The following is a 15,672-nucleotide window of genomic DNA, read 5'->3' as shown; positions in this document are numbered from 1 at the left end:
GCAACACTAGTCCATGGTTCTTAAATAAAATTGCCATGGCAACTGAAAGTAAACAACAAACCGCTTATTAGATATTTCCTTCAACTATGCAGCTGCTGTAAAATTAAAAAACCCGCAAAGATGCGTGGCGTTTTAAAGTGGCTGGAACGCATCGAGTTTCCCAACAGCAAAGACAACGAGATCACGTAAATAAATTCCTAAGAATCAACCACCTGTTGCTGTAAAACTGTAAGTGAAAAACCCCTTTTCCAGCGTCCACAATGTTTGCTATGCACCTGATGGCAGCCAGTTGGTGGTGGCTGCTGGGGACCGCCTGCTCATCTACGATCCCAACGATGGATCCCTCCTGAATACCCTAAAGGCTCATAAGGATACGGTTAACTGTGTAGCCTATTCCCGGGATGGCAAGCGATTCGCCAGCGGAGCCTCTGACAAGATGGTCATTGTGTGGTCCCCGCAGCTAGAGGGGCTCCTGAAATATTCGTGAGTATACCTATAAAACTTCAAATACATAGATATAACTTTCTTCTTTCAGACATAGCGACTCAATCCAGTGCATGAGCTTCAATCCTGTGTCGCACCACCTGGCCTCCTGTTCCTTGTCCGACTTTGCTTTCTGGTCGGCGGATCAGAAAGCGGTACAAAAGTACAAGATATCCGCTAGGGTCAACGGCTGCTCGTGGACCAACGATGGTCAGTACCTGATTCTGGGCCTGGCCAATGGAACGATTTCCATTCGGAACAAGCTCGGAGAGGAGAAAGGTCGCATCGATAGACCTGGTGGTCCCAACAGTAACGTTTTCAGCGTCCAATGCTGTCCGGCCAATGGACCAGGCTGTGTGGATACCATCGGTGTGGTAGACTGGAGTCAGACGCTGTCCTTTCACACCCTGAGTGGTCAGATGATTGGCAAGGAGAGGACTCTCGGATTCGACCCGTTGTGCCTGCAGTATTTTCCGAGTGGCGAGTTCTGTTTGGTTGGAGGATGTACTGGGGGTCTACACTTCTTCACAAAGGAAGGTATTCGCCTTGGAACATTGGGCGATAGCTTCGATACCTGGATCTGGACTGTGGCACTGCATCCCAATGGCCAATCGTATACAATAGGATGCCAGGATGGCACCCTTGCCTGCTTCAACATTGCCTCAAGTACGGTTCATGCTCTATACCGGGAGAGGTACGCCTTTCGGGAAAACATGTGCGATGTGATCATCCAGCACTTGATTTCGGGTCAGAAGGTCAGGATTAAGTGCCGCGATTTGGTGCAGAAGATAGCCATTTATCGCAACCGACTGGCTGTCCAATTACCGGAACGCGTGGTCTTGTACGAGTTGAGTTCTGGGGAAGATCAGCCAATGCATTACAAAGTTCGCGAGAAGATTCAGCAAAAGTTCGACTGCAGTCTGCTGGTAGTTTGTGGCCGTCACATAGTCCTCTGCCAGGAAAAGCGACTTCAATGCTTGGATTTCTCCGGAATCCTCCAACGCGAGTGGATGATGGATTCGTTTATTCGGTACATCAAGGTAACTGGAGGCCCCGTTGGAAGAGAAGGACTCATGGTGGGCCTAAAAAATGGGCAGGTGTTCCGAATCTTCCTCAATAACTCCTTGCCCTTGCTGATCACCACGGCCGTCTCTGCAGTTCGCTGCCTGGACATTAATTCAAAGAGGAGCAAAATTGCCGTGGTGGATGATGTGGGTCGGCTGGTAGTGCGGGATATAATCAATGATACCATTTTGTATCAAGACACGGGCGTGAACAGTGTTACCTGGAACACCCACCTAGATTCCATGCTCTGCTATACTCATTCCACTGGAGGATTGAGTGTTCGGGTGGGGAATCTCCCGCCCAGGGCGCCACAAAATATGCACGGTGTTGTGGTTGGTCTTTGTGGAGCCACTGCCTTCTGCCTGCGGGGAAACATTATGCATAATACCCCACTGGCCCTTGGCTCCACCATGTGGCAGTTCATCGAAGCGGGGTTATTTGAGTAAGTTTATTATTATTTTATTATTTTTTATATTATATGACTATTATTTTTTCAGAGAAGCTTACCAAGTAGCCTGTTTGGGAGTAACCACTAGCGACTGGGAGGGATTGGCTCAATCTGCTCTGGAGGCGCTCCACATCAACATAGCTCGTGATGCCTATGTGAAGGTTAGGAACCTGCCATGGCTCAAGTTGATTGGGGAGCTGAGAGATCAGCAACAGCGCTCGGCTGTTCCCAAGGAGGTGCTCCTGGCGGAAAACTGCGCTTTTGCGGGAAAGTTTAAAGAGGCAGCCCGGCTTTTCCTTAAATGCGGCCAATCTTCTCGAGCTCTAGAGATGTACACGGATCTACGAATGTTCGATTTGGCCCAGGAATTTATCAAAGATGGGACTGCCCAGGAGAAGAAGGAACTAGTACGAAAACGGGCAGAGTGGGCTTATTCTGTGAAGGAGCCACGAGCTGCTGCCGAGTTGCTGCTTTCCGCTGGAGAGAACCAGAAGGCCATCGATATAGTGGCAGAGCAAGGATGGGCCGACGTGTGAGTTAAACCTCTTAAGTCTTGTATTGCATTTATTTATTAAACTCCTTTGAAAGGCTTTACGATATTGGACGTCGCTTGAGCTTAACCGATCGGGAGGCCCTGGAGTCCGTAGCACAGAATCTCAGGACCCTCAAGGCCTTGCCCCTGGCAGCCGAGATTTTCAAGAAGCTGGGGGATGAAGCTCAAGTGGTTCAGCTGCACGTAGAGGTTAGGGATTGGCCAGAGGCTTTTCGACTGGCGGAATCCTTGCCAGAACTGCTACCAACAGTGCACTATCAGCATGGCCAATGGTTGGCAGAGATGGATAAGTTTATAGAAGCACATCAGGGTGAGCTTTCCGGGTTTATCGTTTATATAAAAGGCAATATATAATATATATCTCTTTAGCTTACTTGAAGGCTGGACGCACTAAGGAGGCCAATCGTCTGCTGAAGCAATTGAGCAACACGGCCATTGTGGAAGAAAGATACTTGGATGCTAGCTACTTTTACTGGCTTTTGGCGAAGCAATCTCTAGATATTTACCATGCCAAGGAGTAAGTTTACCTTTTAAAACTAATATCTCTTTAATTATACAATTTGTTTATTTTTAGCGAACAAAATCCGATTGATCATCACCTGACGGAGTACAAAAATCATTTACGAATTGCCAAGGTCTATTATGCCTACAGTGTAATTTATTCCTATATGAAGGAACCATTCACCACCCACTCTCCGGTTAGCTTGTTTAATGTGAGCCGTTTTATACTCAACGAAGTGGAGCACAAAGGAGTTCCCAAGGGTGTGAGCATGTTGTAAGTTAGAGGATCTCGGAATCAAATCGGAAACAATCTTTTCAAAGCACATATTTTCCTTAGTTCTGTTCTTTTTACTTTGGCGAAGCAGGCCAAGTTTCTGCAGGCCAATAAATTGTGCCTTCTGATCAACAAAAGATTGCAATCTTTGAAACCTCCAGCTGGAGTGCAAGAGCAAATTGATGTGAGTAGTTATTATAGAATAATTAATGAGTATGCATTTATCTAAGTTATTTTACAGCTCAACTTCTTGAATAGCAAGGCCTGCAAGAGTGGCTTCAACGATCCCGAGGAGCTTTTACCGCTCTGCTACAAATGCTCCAATTATAGCCAGCACATGAATAACAACTGCTGCCCAACCTGCAGGCAGGACTACATTTTCTCATTCGTTTCATTTGGTTAGTAAACAAATCTCAAATATCAAATCCATATTATTGAATTTCTCTTTCAGAAATCCTACCCTTAGTACAATTTTATCCGGAGGTGGATATTTCGGATGCCGAAGCGGAACGTCTGCTCTTGGCTCCTGCCAAGCACGCAGAGGATTCTGACCCCTTCAACGAGGATGTGGCGAGTGCCTTACCATTGAGTTTGGATCGTAATGGGTTGCGTGCCATCGATCCCAATCATGTGCTCATCCTTAAGAGGCAGGGAAAGAATGTGCGAAACATTTATTATCGCAACATATTGCCCGACCTGCAAGTTACCTATTGCCCTAATTGCCTTCTGGTGAGTTTTTTTAATATAATAAATATTTAAAATTTTAAACCAGACTCTTTTCAGCTATTTTATGCGGAAGACTTTGAGCTACAAGTACTACAGAAAGGATACTGTCCTTTCTGCCATACATCCTCGGAAAAGCTGCTGGAGGACTTTTGAAATGGCCTTAACTTCGGTTGAAACATATAATTTCCGTCCACAAACTGTACAAATAGAAACTTAAAAGAAAATAAATTACATTCTAAGCCCAGGTCTCCTCCTGATAGCGTCTTTGCTTAATCATTGTGTCCACATAATCTGCATCGCCGTCAAGGATCTCAATAAAAGCCTTTCTTACGGATTTTGGCATGTTGTTGGAGTTTCCAGCCACGTAAATAAATGCGTTCAAGTCCTTTATTAAGGACTTCAAGTGTGGGCCACTTTTGGTGATCAAATGTTGCACGTAGACTTTGTGATCCTCATCCCTGGAGAAAGCAAAGTGAGCCTCTACCTGCTTGGTCTTGGTCCAAGCATCAAAGTCTTCTTCGAAATGAAAATCAGCAGTTTTATTTCGGCATCCAAAGAATACCACGAGAGGACCAATGGCAGCTCCTGAAGACTGAGCTTTGAGTCTGTTCTGGATAATGCTACGGAAGGGAGCGATGCCGGTACCAGGACCTATCATTATAAGCGGAGTACTCAGGTCCTTTGGCCAGGTCATTGTTCCTTTTTTGATTACACCCTGTAATTCTGTTCCAGGCTCGAGACTTTTCAGCCAATTCGAGCAAAGTCCAAGACGCGGAGTATGCATTATGGTCTTGTAGTTAACCACAGCCACCAGTAAGTCCAACGTAGGTTCCGACGCATCTGAGGCTATAGAGAAGCTGCGAGGCTGGATAAGAGGCATCATTTCAAAGAGCTGGCCAACGGTCAAGTGTGCGGTGGCATGCCGGAAGTCCTGCAGAACTTCTAGAAGAGTCCTGCGCGGCCTATTGACGTAAGCCACCAGCTCGTCGATCCCCTCGGCGGAACAGAACTCTTCCAGCTTCTCCTTCTCCATTTCGTCTGTGCAATTTTGTCCGAGAACCTCCAAGAATCCTTGCCGCGGCTTGGCACTGAGATCCCAAATGTATTTCGCTGCTTGTTGAAGACTCAAAGGCGTGGAGTAGGCTTTCGGAAGAGGCATGTCCTGGTGGGCACTAAGGACCTCCACAATGGTATCCTCATTGAAATCCAGTTGATGCTCGCGGATTAGGTCGAAGAAAGCTTTCACAGCTTCGTCGCTGTTTTGGGGCTGGACATCAATGACATCTCCTGGCTCCCAATTGATTTCCTGCGCCTGGGGTGCCAACTTCAAGAAACGAACATCCTGAAAGTGATTTTCAGCTGTGGTCCTTTGAATGCCCTTTAGCTGGAACGTATGTGAAGCTAGTTTTTGGTTCCAAAGTAGATTTTTGGGATCAGTAGTTTCAGAACCCTCTGGCAATTGCTTTACTTTCCATTTCGTTATGGTAGGATGGCTTCCGTTGAGCTTTCCCTCATCCAAACCTAAAGTGGTTTTAAGAACCGCCCAAAGATCCTTGGTCCAGACGAGGGAAACACCCAAGTGTCCGTAATCGTGCTGATCGTCGCACAATCCGACAGGACACAAGGAAGTAGCACCCAGATTTTGAAGTCTTTTGCTCAGTTTCTTGGCAGCATAGTTGAACTTTGGGTAACTCGAGTCTCCCAGACCCAAACAAGCAAACCGCATTCCCTGCAGGGACTGGGCGGGCAGGCTGCGTTTCAGTAGGAACCGCCAAGCCTGCTTCATGTTGTCCGGCTCCACTCCATCACCTGTGGTGGCCACCACAAAGACCACGAGGCGCTCCTCAATGAGTTTCTGCATGTCGTAGTCCTCGAAGGGGAGCACCGGTCCCTGGAACCCCAGTAAGTGAGACTCCCTCCATATCTGCTCTGCCACGTCCTGGGCAGTTCCTGTTTGACTACCATAGAGGACCAAAAGCCGCATATTTTGGAATTTTGAAATCTGTATTAAAAATTACTGACGAAATTGTTGATAACGGGCTGTTAACTAACATTTGCATATGTTATCGATAACCGGTTCGATAAATCACATTTTCAAAATCAATAATGGTCACACTAAACGTTGTCATTCTATCAAAATTTGCAAAAAAAACTGTTTTGATTTTAAGTTTGCTTATTATAAGGTAGTACTCGGGCCAATGCCACCGAAAGAACCCATCGAAATTCGTCTGAGTAAGAAGCTGACCTGGCTGTTGCGGCATGGTGCCAAGTCGGAGGGGATTCCTATCCAGGCAGATGGGTTCGTTAACGTGTCCGACCTGGCAAATCATCCACAATTTAAATGCTTCACTTTGGAGAAACTGCAGGAGATGACGTCGGCGGATGCCAAGCAGAGATTTACCCTGCGCTGGAATGAAAAGAAATCCATCCATGAGATACGCGCCAATCAAGGTCACTCCTTGGATGTGTTAGAGGGCGACTCCGAAGGTCTGGAACGAATTACGCACGCCAGTCAAGCCCCCCAGGCAGTCCATGGAACTTATTACAGATATTGGGATAGGATTAAAACTCAGGGATTGAAAAAGATAAATCGTAACCATGTGCACTTTGCCAGTAGCGATAAAATCAACTCCATATTGAGTGGCTTTCGAAGTGATTGCCAGATTCTCATATACCTCAATGTTGAGAAGATCCTTTCAGATAAAATCCCGCTCTTTGTATCCAGCAACAAAGTTATATTATGCGCTGGAATAGAAGGTGCAATACCTCCTACTTATTTCCTAAAAGTCGTGGACAAGAAATCTGGGGAGGCTTTGATATAATGATTTAATATTTTTTGAGTTTGTTACTGAATAAACTTTGCTCCCAAAGAAATCCGATTGATCGTTTGTCTATCTATTGTATTTGCAGAAATGCCGGCCCCCGCCTCGGAGCAAACACAGCCGAGAGAGGGATGCACTGACGCAAATCTGACTTGGAATCAGAACCCGGTGCTCTGCATGGTCTGTGCCGCTCCTTTTCTGAGCACCCAGGATTGTTTAGCCCATGAGCTATTGAAGCATGCCAACAAACCGCAAAAGCAGCTGCGGCAGCGTCTGAACGCCATCACTAAGCTTTTCACCAGCGCACAAACCCAATCCGAGCGCAGCGAGCTGCAGGAAGTGCTCGAGCAGTCGGCGACCGGTGGTCACCTGCGCACCGTCTTGGATTTCTATGCTAGTGATCTCAGGAAGCTAGAGAGCTGCTTCGGCCATGTTAGGAACTGTATTGAAAAGGAGATGAAGGGCCGGGTTAAGGTGTTTCCTTTTGGTTCACTGGTCACCGGATTATCTTTAAAGGGTAAGTCTTGACAGCAACATATTCCATCCTTTTACAATATTCTTTATTATTTAGAAAGCGACATCGACTTGTATCTGCAGCCTTGCGATGATCAAAACATGATGCACAAACAGCTCTACAACAGGGTCTCACACTTTTTACGTCGCTCCAAGTGCTTTACGGATATCTTTACTATCCGCCATGCCCGTGTGCCCATTATACGCTGCAAGCACACCTTGACGGGATTGAGTATAGATATCAACATGTCGAATCCGAATAGTACATACAATTCCAGATTCGTGGGCGAACTAATACTTCGCGATGAAAGACTGCGTGAGCTGTGTTTGTTCCTTAAAATCTGGGCCAAGAAGTTAAAACTCATTGGACACGGCAGCATGACAAGCTATTGCCTGCTGAGTATGATTTTGGTTAGCCTACAAGTGCGAAAGTTGTTGCCTCCTATTAAGCAGTTGCAGTCGCTCTGTCCACCGGTGAATGTGTTTGGCGTTAACTATGCCTACTGTTTGCAGCTAGTTCCTCCGATTCCAAGAGCGTTGAAAACATTGGATTTGATTAGGGGATTCTTTGAATACTTCAGTAATGTTGATTTTGAGAAATGTGTTTTGAGTCCATTTTTGGGCTGTGCCCTCGATAAAGAGACCCTGGCCAGGCCTGGCGGATTTCCTGAGTATGAATATCAGCTTAAAACCATGGAGGAATCAGTTGGCGAAGCCCCCGAACCATTTCAACTGGATCGCTTCATGTGCGTACAGGATCCCTTTGAGCTGCAACACAACGTGGCCAAGGGTGTTTCTCCAACGAATCTCTCTTACCTCAGACAGTGTTTAAGGCTGGCGGCGCAAGCTTGTAATGAGCAGAATCTTTTACAAAATCCAGCGCAGCTCTATGACTGTTTACTATTTGGTTTAGCGGATAAATTAGTGACCGACGTACATAAGGGAAAAGCCACTCCACCAAAGCAGCAGAGAACGGAAATAGAACTATCGGAGCAACCAAAAACGACAGAAAGTGAAACCAAAGTGGAATCGGCTTCGGCTTACAATGGCCCCCCAATAGTAAGGAGCCATGTCATCACACCCAGCACCAATGATCTCAAGTACTTGCGCTCTGGCGTTTTAAATCTAGTCATAGAAGGAAATAAATCTATTTACTATTACTGGCTGACCTGCTATGTGGACACCATCAAGGATGTGCTCACTCAGATTTATGGCATGAAAATAGAGTTGAGGGAATCCAAAGAACCGTTCAGTTACCAGTGGCTCATTACCACGAATCTGGACACTTGGACTGGGCGGAGTTTCCAGCGTGGGGCAGGCCAATCTTTCTTTGCTCATCAACTGCAACAGACAATTGAATTTGGAAAGATGCGGGCTGGGAACCCCGCCTATGCGGTCTCTGCAAATGGTATATTTTCGCTGCTGGCTAGTGACGATTACAAGGAGATCCGTTTAGATATCCAGCCGCTGCCAGGGGATTCGTTGGGTCTCCAAAGAAATAGTCCTCTCACGAAGTTTTTCAAGGCTTTTAAGAACTTACTGGGTAACTATAGTTTTAAAGAGAAGGCTAGCACTTGGAAGTTCAGCACTATGGGCTCTAAACCTGTTAATCCAAACGAGTCGCCATAATCCATTACCTTCGAACTTTTAGATTTGAATTTCTAAATTCCATATATGACCGAGTTAAAGGACTTTTTTTTCTTCTTTAAACAGAATTATTATTTTGCAGTGACTATAACAAATCATAAGTGTAACAATTAGTAATTAAGCGACTAATATATAATCCTATGTTTAAGCTAATTATTGGCAAGAATCTCTTGGAGCTAGTAGTACGTTATTTACAATGGAAGGTGTGCTTTAGAAACGATCTACGGAATGGCTTTTGCTAATTACATACCTTAATTATATTAAGACAAAATGATATAAATTCAGATGTAAGAAAGTTATTATTTGCTGTTTACACATATTTTTTTTTTTTAACTGACAAACAATGTATGTAAAAATATAAATCTATATCACATTGGGATATAAGTTTAAGAAGTTCAGAAAGCACACCTTAAAGTTTCGGGCAAAATGAGATATATATATATATGTTTATATATAAATATGTTTATAAATATATGTTTAAAGATATATACAATATAATTGCCAGATTGGAACCTGATTAACGGCACTTGGGCACTAGCCTTAAAGTCTAATCTTATTCCTAACCCTTTTTTTGCCGGCAGTAGCAATATTTTTTAGCAGCAAAGTCCTTCATGCACTCGGACTCGCCACTATAAACATTTAATCGGCTCACAGAGCCCGTAACAACAACAGATTCATCCGTCCGATTATGTCGGACCGTAGCCTCATACCACCCATTATTCGGTAATGTGACAAATATCAGTCGATAGGTTTTCACATCCTCCGGATCGAGGGCATTGGGATGTGCCCGAAATGCCGAGCGGATTTTGTGTAGAGAAAGTGGTACACAGAGTTTGGCGTATGTCCCGTTCCGGAACTCAGCTACAAAAGTGTTCAGGTATGTTACCACACGCTTGCCCAGCTTGCGGATTTCTTGAGAGCTACTGGATACGCTTTCGTACGCCCAACAGGTGCACCAATGATCCGCAATGCTGACATCGGAGCAACTCCTCTGGAGCGGTACAGGTCGGAGTAGAGTCTGGCACTGGGGACAGTCGGGCGCTGGGCCCAGAGACTCATAGTCCACTCGACCGGATAGAGAGAGTATATGCTTTATGGTCAGATGGAGATCGTATGGAGTGGTCAAGCGATTCTTATTCACCTGCAGTGCCTGGACAAACTCCGGATGGGATTTCCTCAGGTGTTCCGGCAACCAAAAGAATATCGCCGGCAGCCTCTCCTCTAAGTGACCCGACCAGGTGACTCTGGTTGGGCCAAACCGCAGACCATGATCACTGAAGAACACTACAATACTGTTTTCCATTGTGCCCTGGAGCACCAATTTCTGCAGAAACTCTACCATGTAGTCATCCATGCTGCTTGTCTGCGATATGTCGCTATGAGAGTGTGTGTTGGTCCAGAAGAACCCGAAGTAGGTGTCGTTGAGGTACCTCCTGGTGAACTCCATCGCATAGTCGTACACATGCTCCGCGGCCGTTTCGTAGCCCAGGCAGTGGGGCAACCCCATGACGACGGTGCGGTCCAGGAGCTTTTCGGCGGCGGTGAGGTACGGACGAAGGTAGTAATCCGTCGGCGGATGCACGAAACCCTTCTTCAGATAGTTAAAGGTATTGATCTTCACCGCATCCTCCGCGTAGGCTGTTACATAGCCATGTTCCTGATACAGTTTCCAGATGAATCTGCACTTGTCCAAGCCGCCAACCTTCAGAGGGGAACAGGCCTTATGGGCGTTGCCCAGATTGTAGCCGGTGGTCACGGCCATGATGTTGGGGAATGTATTGTCATCCACCTGAGAAGAGATATAAGAATTAGTTTTATAGTTCAGGATGTTAGGATTTTTTATTTATTACCTTGTTGTATCCTGCCAGCTCGAACCAGTCATTGTCATACAGATATTGGGCTGTTTTGGGCATGGCCCGTATGAGATTCACTCGGGAAATGCTATCGATTCCAAGCATCAGGACACTGAGTGGCCGAGTCTTAGCATCTTCCTTTCCCGTATCCACTACGTTCTCCTGCGTATCCTTCTCGGATGCTGCTTGGAGTCTCTGCTGGACCGCCTCCTTGACGGGAACGGTGGCATGACCGTTGATGTAAATTTGCACGTTGTTGGAAGTGCACTTTACGATGATGCCCTCTGCGGAATTGGGTAGTTCGGTGCTTCCCTTGAAAACATGACATTTTGTGTAGTTGACCTCCGACTCATTGATCCGCTCCACCACCATATAGCAGCAGTGCAGCTGATGGCCCTTAGGATATTTCGTGGAAGCCTCGCCGTCGATGCGTAGGTTGTACTTTTGGGATTTTTCGTCGAACTTTACTTGGGTCAACGGTGGCAGCTTCTGGCAGGGCGTATATTTCATCCTCTTAAAGTGACGCATCACCTCCGGCTTGTAGGGATCCACTTCCTGGATGCGGCAGGAATTGCTATATACGAGGAAGCCTTCCGGGATAAATTGAATACTCTCATTATGGTGGGTTACTGTCACCGAACACACAGGACATACACAAAAACCAAAAAATACACAAAAATAAAGGACACAGAAACACACAAAATATGAAACTAGGCATGCAACGGATTATCCTTGAAGGACTCACCATCTACGGCTGTGGACTGATGATGAACGGGGAGGAAGTTGTCCGCATGCAGGGCATCCAAGTCCAGGACATTCACCCAGTCGGGTCTTCCAATGAGGAAGTAGAAAAAGACAAAAGCCACCACTAATGCGAGTACCGATTTCCGTCGGAGTGCAAAAACCCGGCAGCTAGCGGACAGATGTCGGTGCTGAATAACCTGCAGGATAGACTTCCTTCTGGTCATGTGCACTTCCAGCTTCTCCGCTTCTGGGGAGTCTGCCCGCTCCAGCAGTAGCCTTTTTTCTGCCATGACATTTAAGCTCTCGGCTGGCCATGAAAAAGTAATCAAACAACGATATTTATATAAAACTTTTCAAATTAAAATTTGCAAACAATTTTTATAGAGATGCCATTTAAATGATATCTTTCTATTGTTTTAAATAATTATTTTTTGTTATTACTTTGCTTTTTGAAAGCTTGTAAATATTAAATTACAATGATAATAGCACATTCGTTTACAAGTCATAAAAAAATTTGTAACAGCTTAAAGGGTTCTGTGCTATTAGCGAAATTGAAAATTAAAAAGCGAGCCAGACGAAAAAAATGTAGCAATAATATTAATTTCTGCTGACTTCTAAATATTTAGTTTTTACGACAAAAACAAAAAATAAACAAGTTACGCAGATGTAAGGTTTTGTAAATTTCACTGCTAAAAAAATTTGAATAGTTTCTTAACCCTTAACCCTTAAACCCTTTGTATTTTTAAGGGACTTTAACGTTTGGAACAACTTCCAAAATTCTTGGTAGTTATATATTCGTTTAATGTTAGTATGATTATAATACAAACTGACTTATTGGCAAGAAAGACAAGAAATCGCATACCTTCAAAAGGTCAACGAAGGTCTTGACTTATTTAGATTTATCGAACACTTGCTGTCGCACATTTTTGTTTATTTTAAATAGTATATCTCAACCCAATGTTTTTATAAATAAAACTGTCCCACAGCCAACCTTGGGCTGGGCCAAACGAAGGGGTCTTAGGGGTATTCCTTGCTAAAATTTTTCGCGAATTTAATTAATGGAAATGCTGTGTCCGCCAGCGAATATTCAGCGATCCGAACACGTTGACAGCCGAACCGCGAGTGCTTCGAGGCTCTCTAAACAAAAATCTGAATTCAAATGATGCGGGTACCCATGGGTTTAAGGTATTGTTTGGGGGAAACTATCAGAGGGGAAATGTTGCATGCCGGCATTATTATTTCATCGATCACGATCACGACGCTGTGGTGCAGTCATCAAGTTTCCATATTTTCTATTTCGTTTTTTAACGTTTTTTTTTTATTTTAATATTGTTGTGTTAATCCATGACACGTTTTTATAGCTGACTTTATATAATTTATGATATTAGTACCTACTATTTGAGGGTAAGACACGTATGTACGTATTTCTATATACCTTTTGATGAAATAATGAATAAGTGTTTGGATTAAAACTTGAAATGAACTATATGATGATATATTTCTGTACAAGTTACTCCATGCGGGTTTTGATAAAACTAAGCCTCATTTTTTAGAAAACTAGCTGATATAATATTTTTTTAATGTTTGTATAACTTTTTATCAAACCGGAAGAAGTGGTCCACTTATTTGATATTTTTTTTGTTTGTAAATTCATTTTACGAAGCTATATGGTATTTAACAGAGCAATCAGAGCAATATTTCGCGAAGAATAGCTAATTAAATATTAAGTTGTTGTATTATTAAGTTGACTAAATATAAATATTGGCTATGAAATTTACGCTGAGCATTCAAAGTCTCGCATTAAAAAGTGACGACACTTTTCTTAATAGCCTATGCATCTGAGTAATCCATTAAATTTCAATGACGAAAGCTCTTCAGGGACTTGATGCAAAAAGGCAGAATAATGGATTTTTTTCTATAAAAATTATTATAATCTATAGGAATGGTTGAAGGAGAATAGCGTGCAATTGGAGTCCATTTTTTGTTAGAATGTGTGTGTCGAGGACACTTTGCGGTGGTAAAAATAACACACACTCATACACACACACACACTATGTCCCCAAATGGAGGGGGTGTGTGGTGGTTCGGGGGGTCATGTCAAGTTCCATTGAAGCGAACTGCCTCTGTTGCAGCGTCAGCGTAAAATTGCAATCGTTTTGTTGAGCACACACACCGCCTGCAGATACAGATACAGATACGGATACGGATACGCAGACCGATACAAACAGGCCCACTCACAGATACACACGCACACCAATACACACTAAAACGAAGATTGCAAACACTTCCGAACCCACTGGAAATTCTTCATTGCTCCATAGCGTATGTGCCAGAAATTGCTCCAATATTTAGGCCACACTCATATCCTGATACTCACATGGTGCGTGTGTAATTGGAGGCCTATTGATTGCAGCAAATATTAAAATATTTGCAGTTTCAGTTTAAACTCAGAGCGTAGCTAGAAATTGGCGATGCGCGACTTGGGCCGATGTCCTTGCTGGCGCATCGTATAATGCGGCTGGCGAGTGATTTTCAGGCTTTTCCCAGCCGACTTTTCCGACGACCACGGGGCGAATGACGAAGGCGACGGACGTTGTCGGTGCCGACGATGCGATGTGAGATTTTTTACACTCTCACAGCAACAGAAAAAAAAACAGCAACTACACCGAGATTAGAAAACAGAGTATAGTAAAGGAAAGGGCTTTACAAAAGATTAGAATTATGTTTTAAATATTTAGATTTTTATTTAGATTATAGATTATTTTTATATATATTCTAACTTTTATGGTGGGTGTATTTGTTACTGGATATTCTCTTGAATAATTAAAAAGGACTTTAGAGGAAGAAACTATTAAGTATCCTAGGAGAATCATATGTTTTATTAAAAATTGTTGAAATAAAAATATGATTGAAAAAATATGTTTGTAAACCTTTTTTAGAAAGCTCTGTTTCAGACCCTAAGTAGCACCGCTTCCTCTCACTGTTTATTCCTTTCACTATTTTCTCTCTGTGCACTAGCAACAGCTACAATGCATTGCAGTTCGCGAGCAATTCCTGAAAGTATGCAATGTTTATTTGCCAAAAGTGAGTCGAAAACTTTTCACACTCACTGCGTCTGCGCAGTTTTTGGGGCTATTGGAGCACAAGTTGTGGCACGTGCTGTTAACGGGACTCGTGTTGCTATTTCACAAACCTACCCTTTCCTTTCTCTTGCCACACTTTTACTACAATCTCTTTGTCCTCGTACTCCACACACACTTGTTGGTCGTGGCCGATGAGTGGGGGGATGGGTGTTGTGGTCGAAATTCTCTCATGTGCCGGACCGAAATTGTTAAGCATCCGATTATGAACTACGCATACAAGGCCACCGTTTTAGTATATATTCAAGAAAACATACTAAATCAAATCAATTTGAAAAATTTTCAAAATACATAAACAAACGAAAGCTTTCAAGAAGATAATGACCACAAAGATTCACGCAACTATAGAGAACTGAAGAAGAGAAACTAAAATATGTTTATCTGATCGGCAGACCATCTGATTCGAAAAATTATGATTCGAAATGCCCACCACTAAATATAAAAACATATGATTTTGAATATGTATTATGCTTTTTCCTAAAATATATACCCATTTACTCTTTAAATCTACGCCAAACACTTAGCTCTATATCAAAAAACATAAATTAAATATCTTATCTTTAAAATCTACAAGTACAGTGAAGTTTCGAATAGATGAATTTCTATAGATAAAATATTCACTTTGGTTTTTGGAATTTATGGCCATCGCATTAAACTAAATCTGAATAATCGCCGTCCTGCCTAGGCACTTTGCACTTGTTTTGATACTAGATGCACATTGTAAATATTTGAATCTAATCAACCTGAATGAAACCGCATGAATGGATAGATAATGACAAAGAAAGGCCGTATATTTTAATAAAAACGTATCAAGATCGTAGTTCTTGTTTTTAAGTGCAAACTTGAATAAATAATATTTGTTTTAAAAAGAGTTAATTAGGAACTGTAGAAGTTATTTTAGAA

The 15,672-nt window shown here is 43.3% G+C and overlaps 4 protein-coding genes and 1 long non-coding RNA gene across 8 annotated transcripts; 2 read left to right on the top strand and 3 right to left on the bottom strand.

Annotated features, from left to right (window-relative positions):
• Positions 1-9: 9 nt before the first annotated feature.
• On the top strand, positions 10-4,294 carry LOC6492984 (intraflagellar transport protein 122 homolog). Its single transcript, XM_001956755.4, has 11 exons — positions 10-185; positions 253-483; positions 536-1,990; positions 2,046-2,528; positions 2,585-2,859; positions 2,919-3,066; positions 3,124-3,324; positions 3,388-3,508; positions 3,566-3,722; positions 3,776-4,053; positions 4,108-4,294. The coding sequence occupies exons 1-11, from the start codon at positions 121-123 to the stop codon at positions 4,201-4,203; spliced, it is 3,510 nt and encodes a 1,169-aa protein (XP_001956791.1). The 5' UTR covers positions 10-120; the 3' UTR covers positions 4,204-4,294.
• LOC6507030 (NADPH-dependent diflavin oxidoreductase 1) lies at positions 4,216-6,119 on the bottom strand. Its single transcript, XM_001956756.4, has one exon. It carries the CDS (start codon positions 6,032-6,034, stop codon positions 4,286-4,288), a length of 1,749 nt encoding a protein of 582 aa, XP_001956792.1. The 5' UTR covers positions 6,035-6,119; the 3' UTR covers positions 4,216-4,285.
• A 17-nt stretch (positions 6,120-6,136) lies between these two features.
• LOC6492985 (tRNA 2'-phosphotransferase 1) lies at positions 6,137-9,185 on the top strand. Of its 3 annotated transcripts, none has more exons than XM_001956758.4 (3): positions 6,140-6,537; positions 6,961-7,389; positions 7,444-9,185. In XM_001956758.4, exons 1-3 carry the CDS (start codon positions 6,249-6,251, stop codon positions 9,012-9,014), a joined length of 2,289 nt encoding a protein of 762 aa, XP_001956794.2. In that variant the 5' UTR covers positions 6,140-6,248; the 3' UTR covers positions 9,015-9,185. The 3 variants fall into 3 exon arrangements, with proteins under 3 accessions (XP_014764162.1, XP_001956794.2, XP_044570341.1); XM_044714406.1 differs by lacking the exon at positions 6,140-6,537 and adding an exon at positions 6,876-6,890; XM_014908676.3 differs by lacking the exon at positions 7,444-9,185 and having other exon boundaries at positions 6,137-6,890; positions 6,961-7,090.
• Positions 9,186-9,329: 144 nt separating this feature from the next.
• LOC6507029 lies at positions 9,330-13,290 on the bottom strand. 2 transcript variants are annotated; one of them, XM_014909553.3, is made up of 4 exons: positions 12,492-13,290; positions 11,631-11,936; positions 10,883-11,514; positions 9,330-10,821 (listed from the first exon to the last, which is right to left on the bottom strand). In XM_014909553.3, exons 2-4 carry the CDS (start codon positions 11,917-11,919, stop codon positions 9,592-9,594), a joined length of 2,151 nt encoding a protein of 716 aa, XP_014765039.1. In that variant the 5' UTR covers positions 11,920-11,936; positions 12,492-13,290; the 3' UTR covers positions 9,330-9,591. The 2 variants fall into 2 exon arrangements, with proteins under 2 accessions (XP_014765039.1, XP_032310377.1); XM_032454486.2 differs by lacking the exon at positions 12,492-13,290 and having other exon boundaries at positions 10,883-11,475.
• Positions 13,291-14,616: 1,326 nt separating this feature from the next.
• Positions 14,617-14,882, bottom strand: LOC116655857. The gene is made up of 2 exons (XR_004310938.2): positions 14,740-14,882; positions 14,617-14,683 (listed from the first exon to the last, which is right to left on the bottom strand). It is a non-coding gene; the product is annotated as an uncharacterized LOC116655857 (long non-coding RNA).
• Positions 14,883-15,672: the final 790 nt, after the last annotated feature.

The sequence above is a fragment of the Drosophila ananassae genome, chromosome 2R, assembly GCF_017639315.1.
Source record: "Drosophila ananassae strain 14024-0371.13 chromosome 2R, ASM1763931v2, whole genome shotgun sequence".
NCBI lineage: Eukaryota > Metazoa > Arthropoda > Insecta > Diptera > Drosophilidae > Drosophila > Drosophila ananassae.
The sequence above is the reverse complement of the archived record's forward strand: the minus strand, read 5'-3'. Positions and strand labels throughout refer to the sequence as shown.

Bases quoted from the DNA above. Each gene is read 5' to 3' on its own strand.
- LOC6492984 (XM_001956755.4), top strand. From the start codon at position 121: ATGCGTGGCGTTTTAAAGTGGCTGGAACGCATCGAGTTTCCCAACAGC. The intron at 2,529-2,584 runs GTGAGTTAAACC...CTCCTTTGAAAG, and splicing joins GAGCAAGGATGGGCCGACGT to GCTTTACGATATTGGACGTC. The intron at 2,860-2,918 runs GTGAGCTTTCCG...ATATCTCTTTAG, and splicing joins GTTTATAGAAGCACATCAGG to CTTACTTGAAGGCTGGACGC.
- LOC6507030 (XM_001956756.4), bottom strand. From the start codon at position 6,034: ATGCGGCTTTTGGTCCTCTATGGTAGTCAAACAGGAACTGCCCAGGAC.
- LOC6492985 (XM_001956758.4), top strand. From the start codon at position 6,249: ATGCCACCGAAAGAACCCATCGAAATTCGTCTGAGTAAGAAGCTGACC. The intron at 6,538-6,960 runs GTCTGGAACGAA...TTGTATTTGCAG, and splicing joins GTTAGAGGGCGACTCCGAAG to AAATGCCGGCCCCCGCCTCG. The intron at 7,390-7,443 runs GTAAGTCTTGAC...TTTATTATTTAG, and splicing joins CACCGGATTATCTTTAAAGG to AAAGCGACATCGACTTGTAT.
- LOC6507029 (XM_014909553.3), bottom strand. From the start codon at position 11,919: ATGGCAGAAAAAAGGCTACTGCTGGAGCGGGCAGACTCCCCAGAAGCG. The intron at 11,515-11,630 runs GTGAGTCCTTCA...GTTCGGTGACAG, and splicing joins TCAGTCCACAGCCGTAGATG to TAACCCACCATAATGAGAGT. The intron at 10,822-10,882 runs GTAATAAATAAA...ATCTCTTCTCAG, and splicing joins AGCTGGCAGGATACAACAAG to GTGGATGACAATACATTCCC.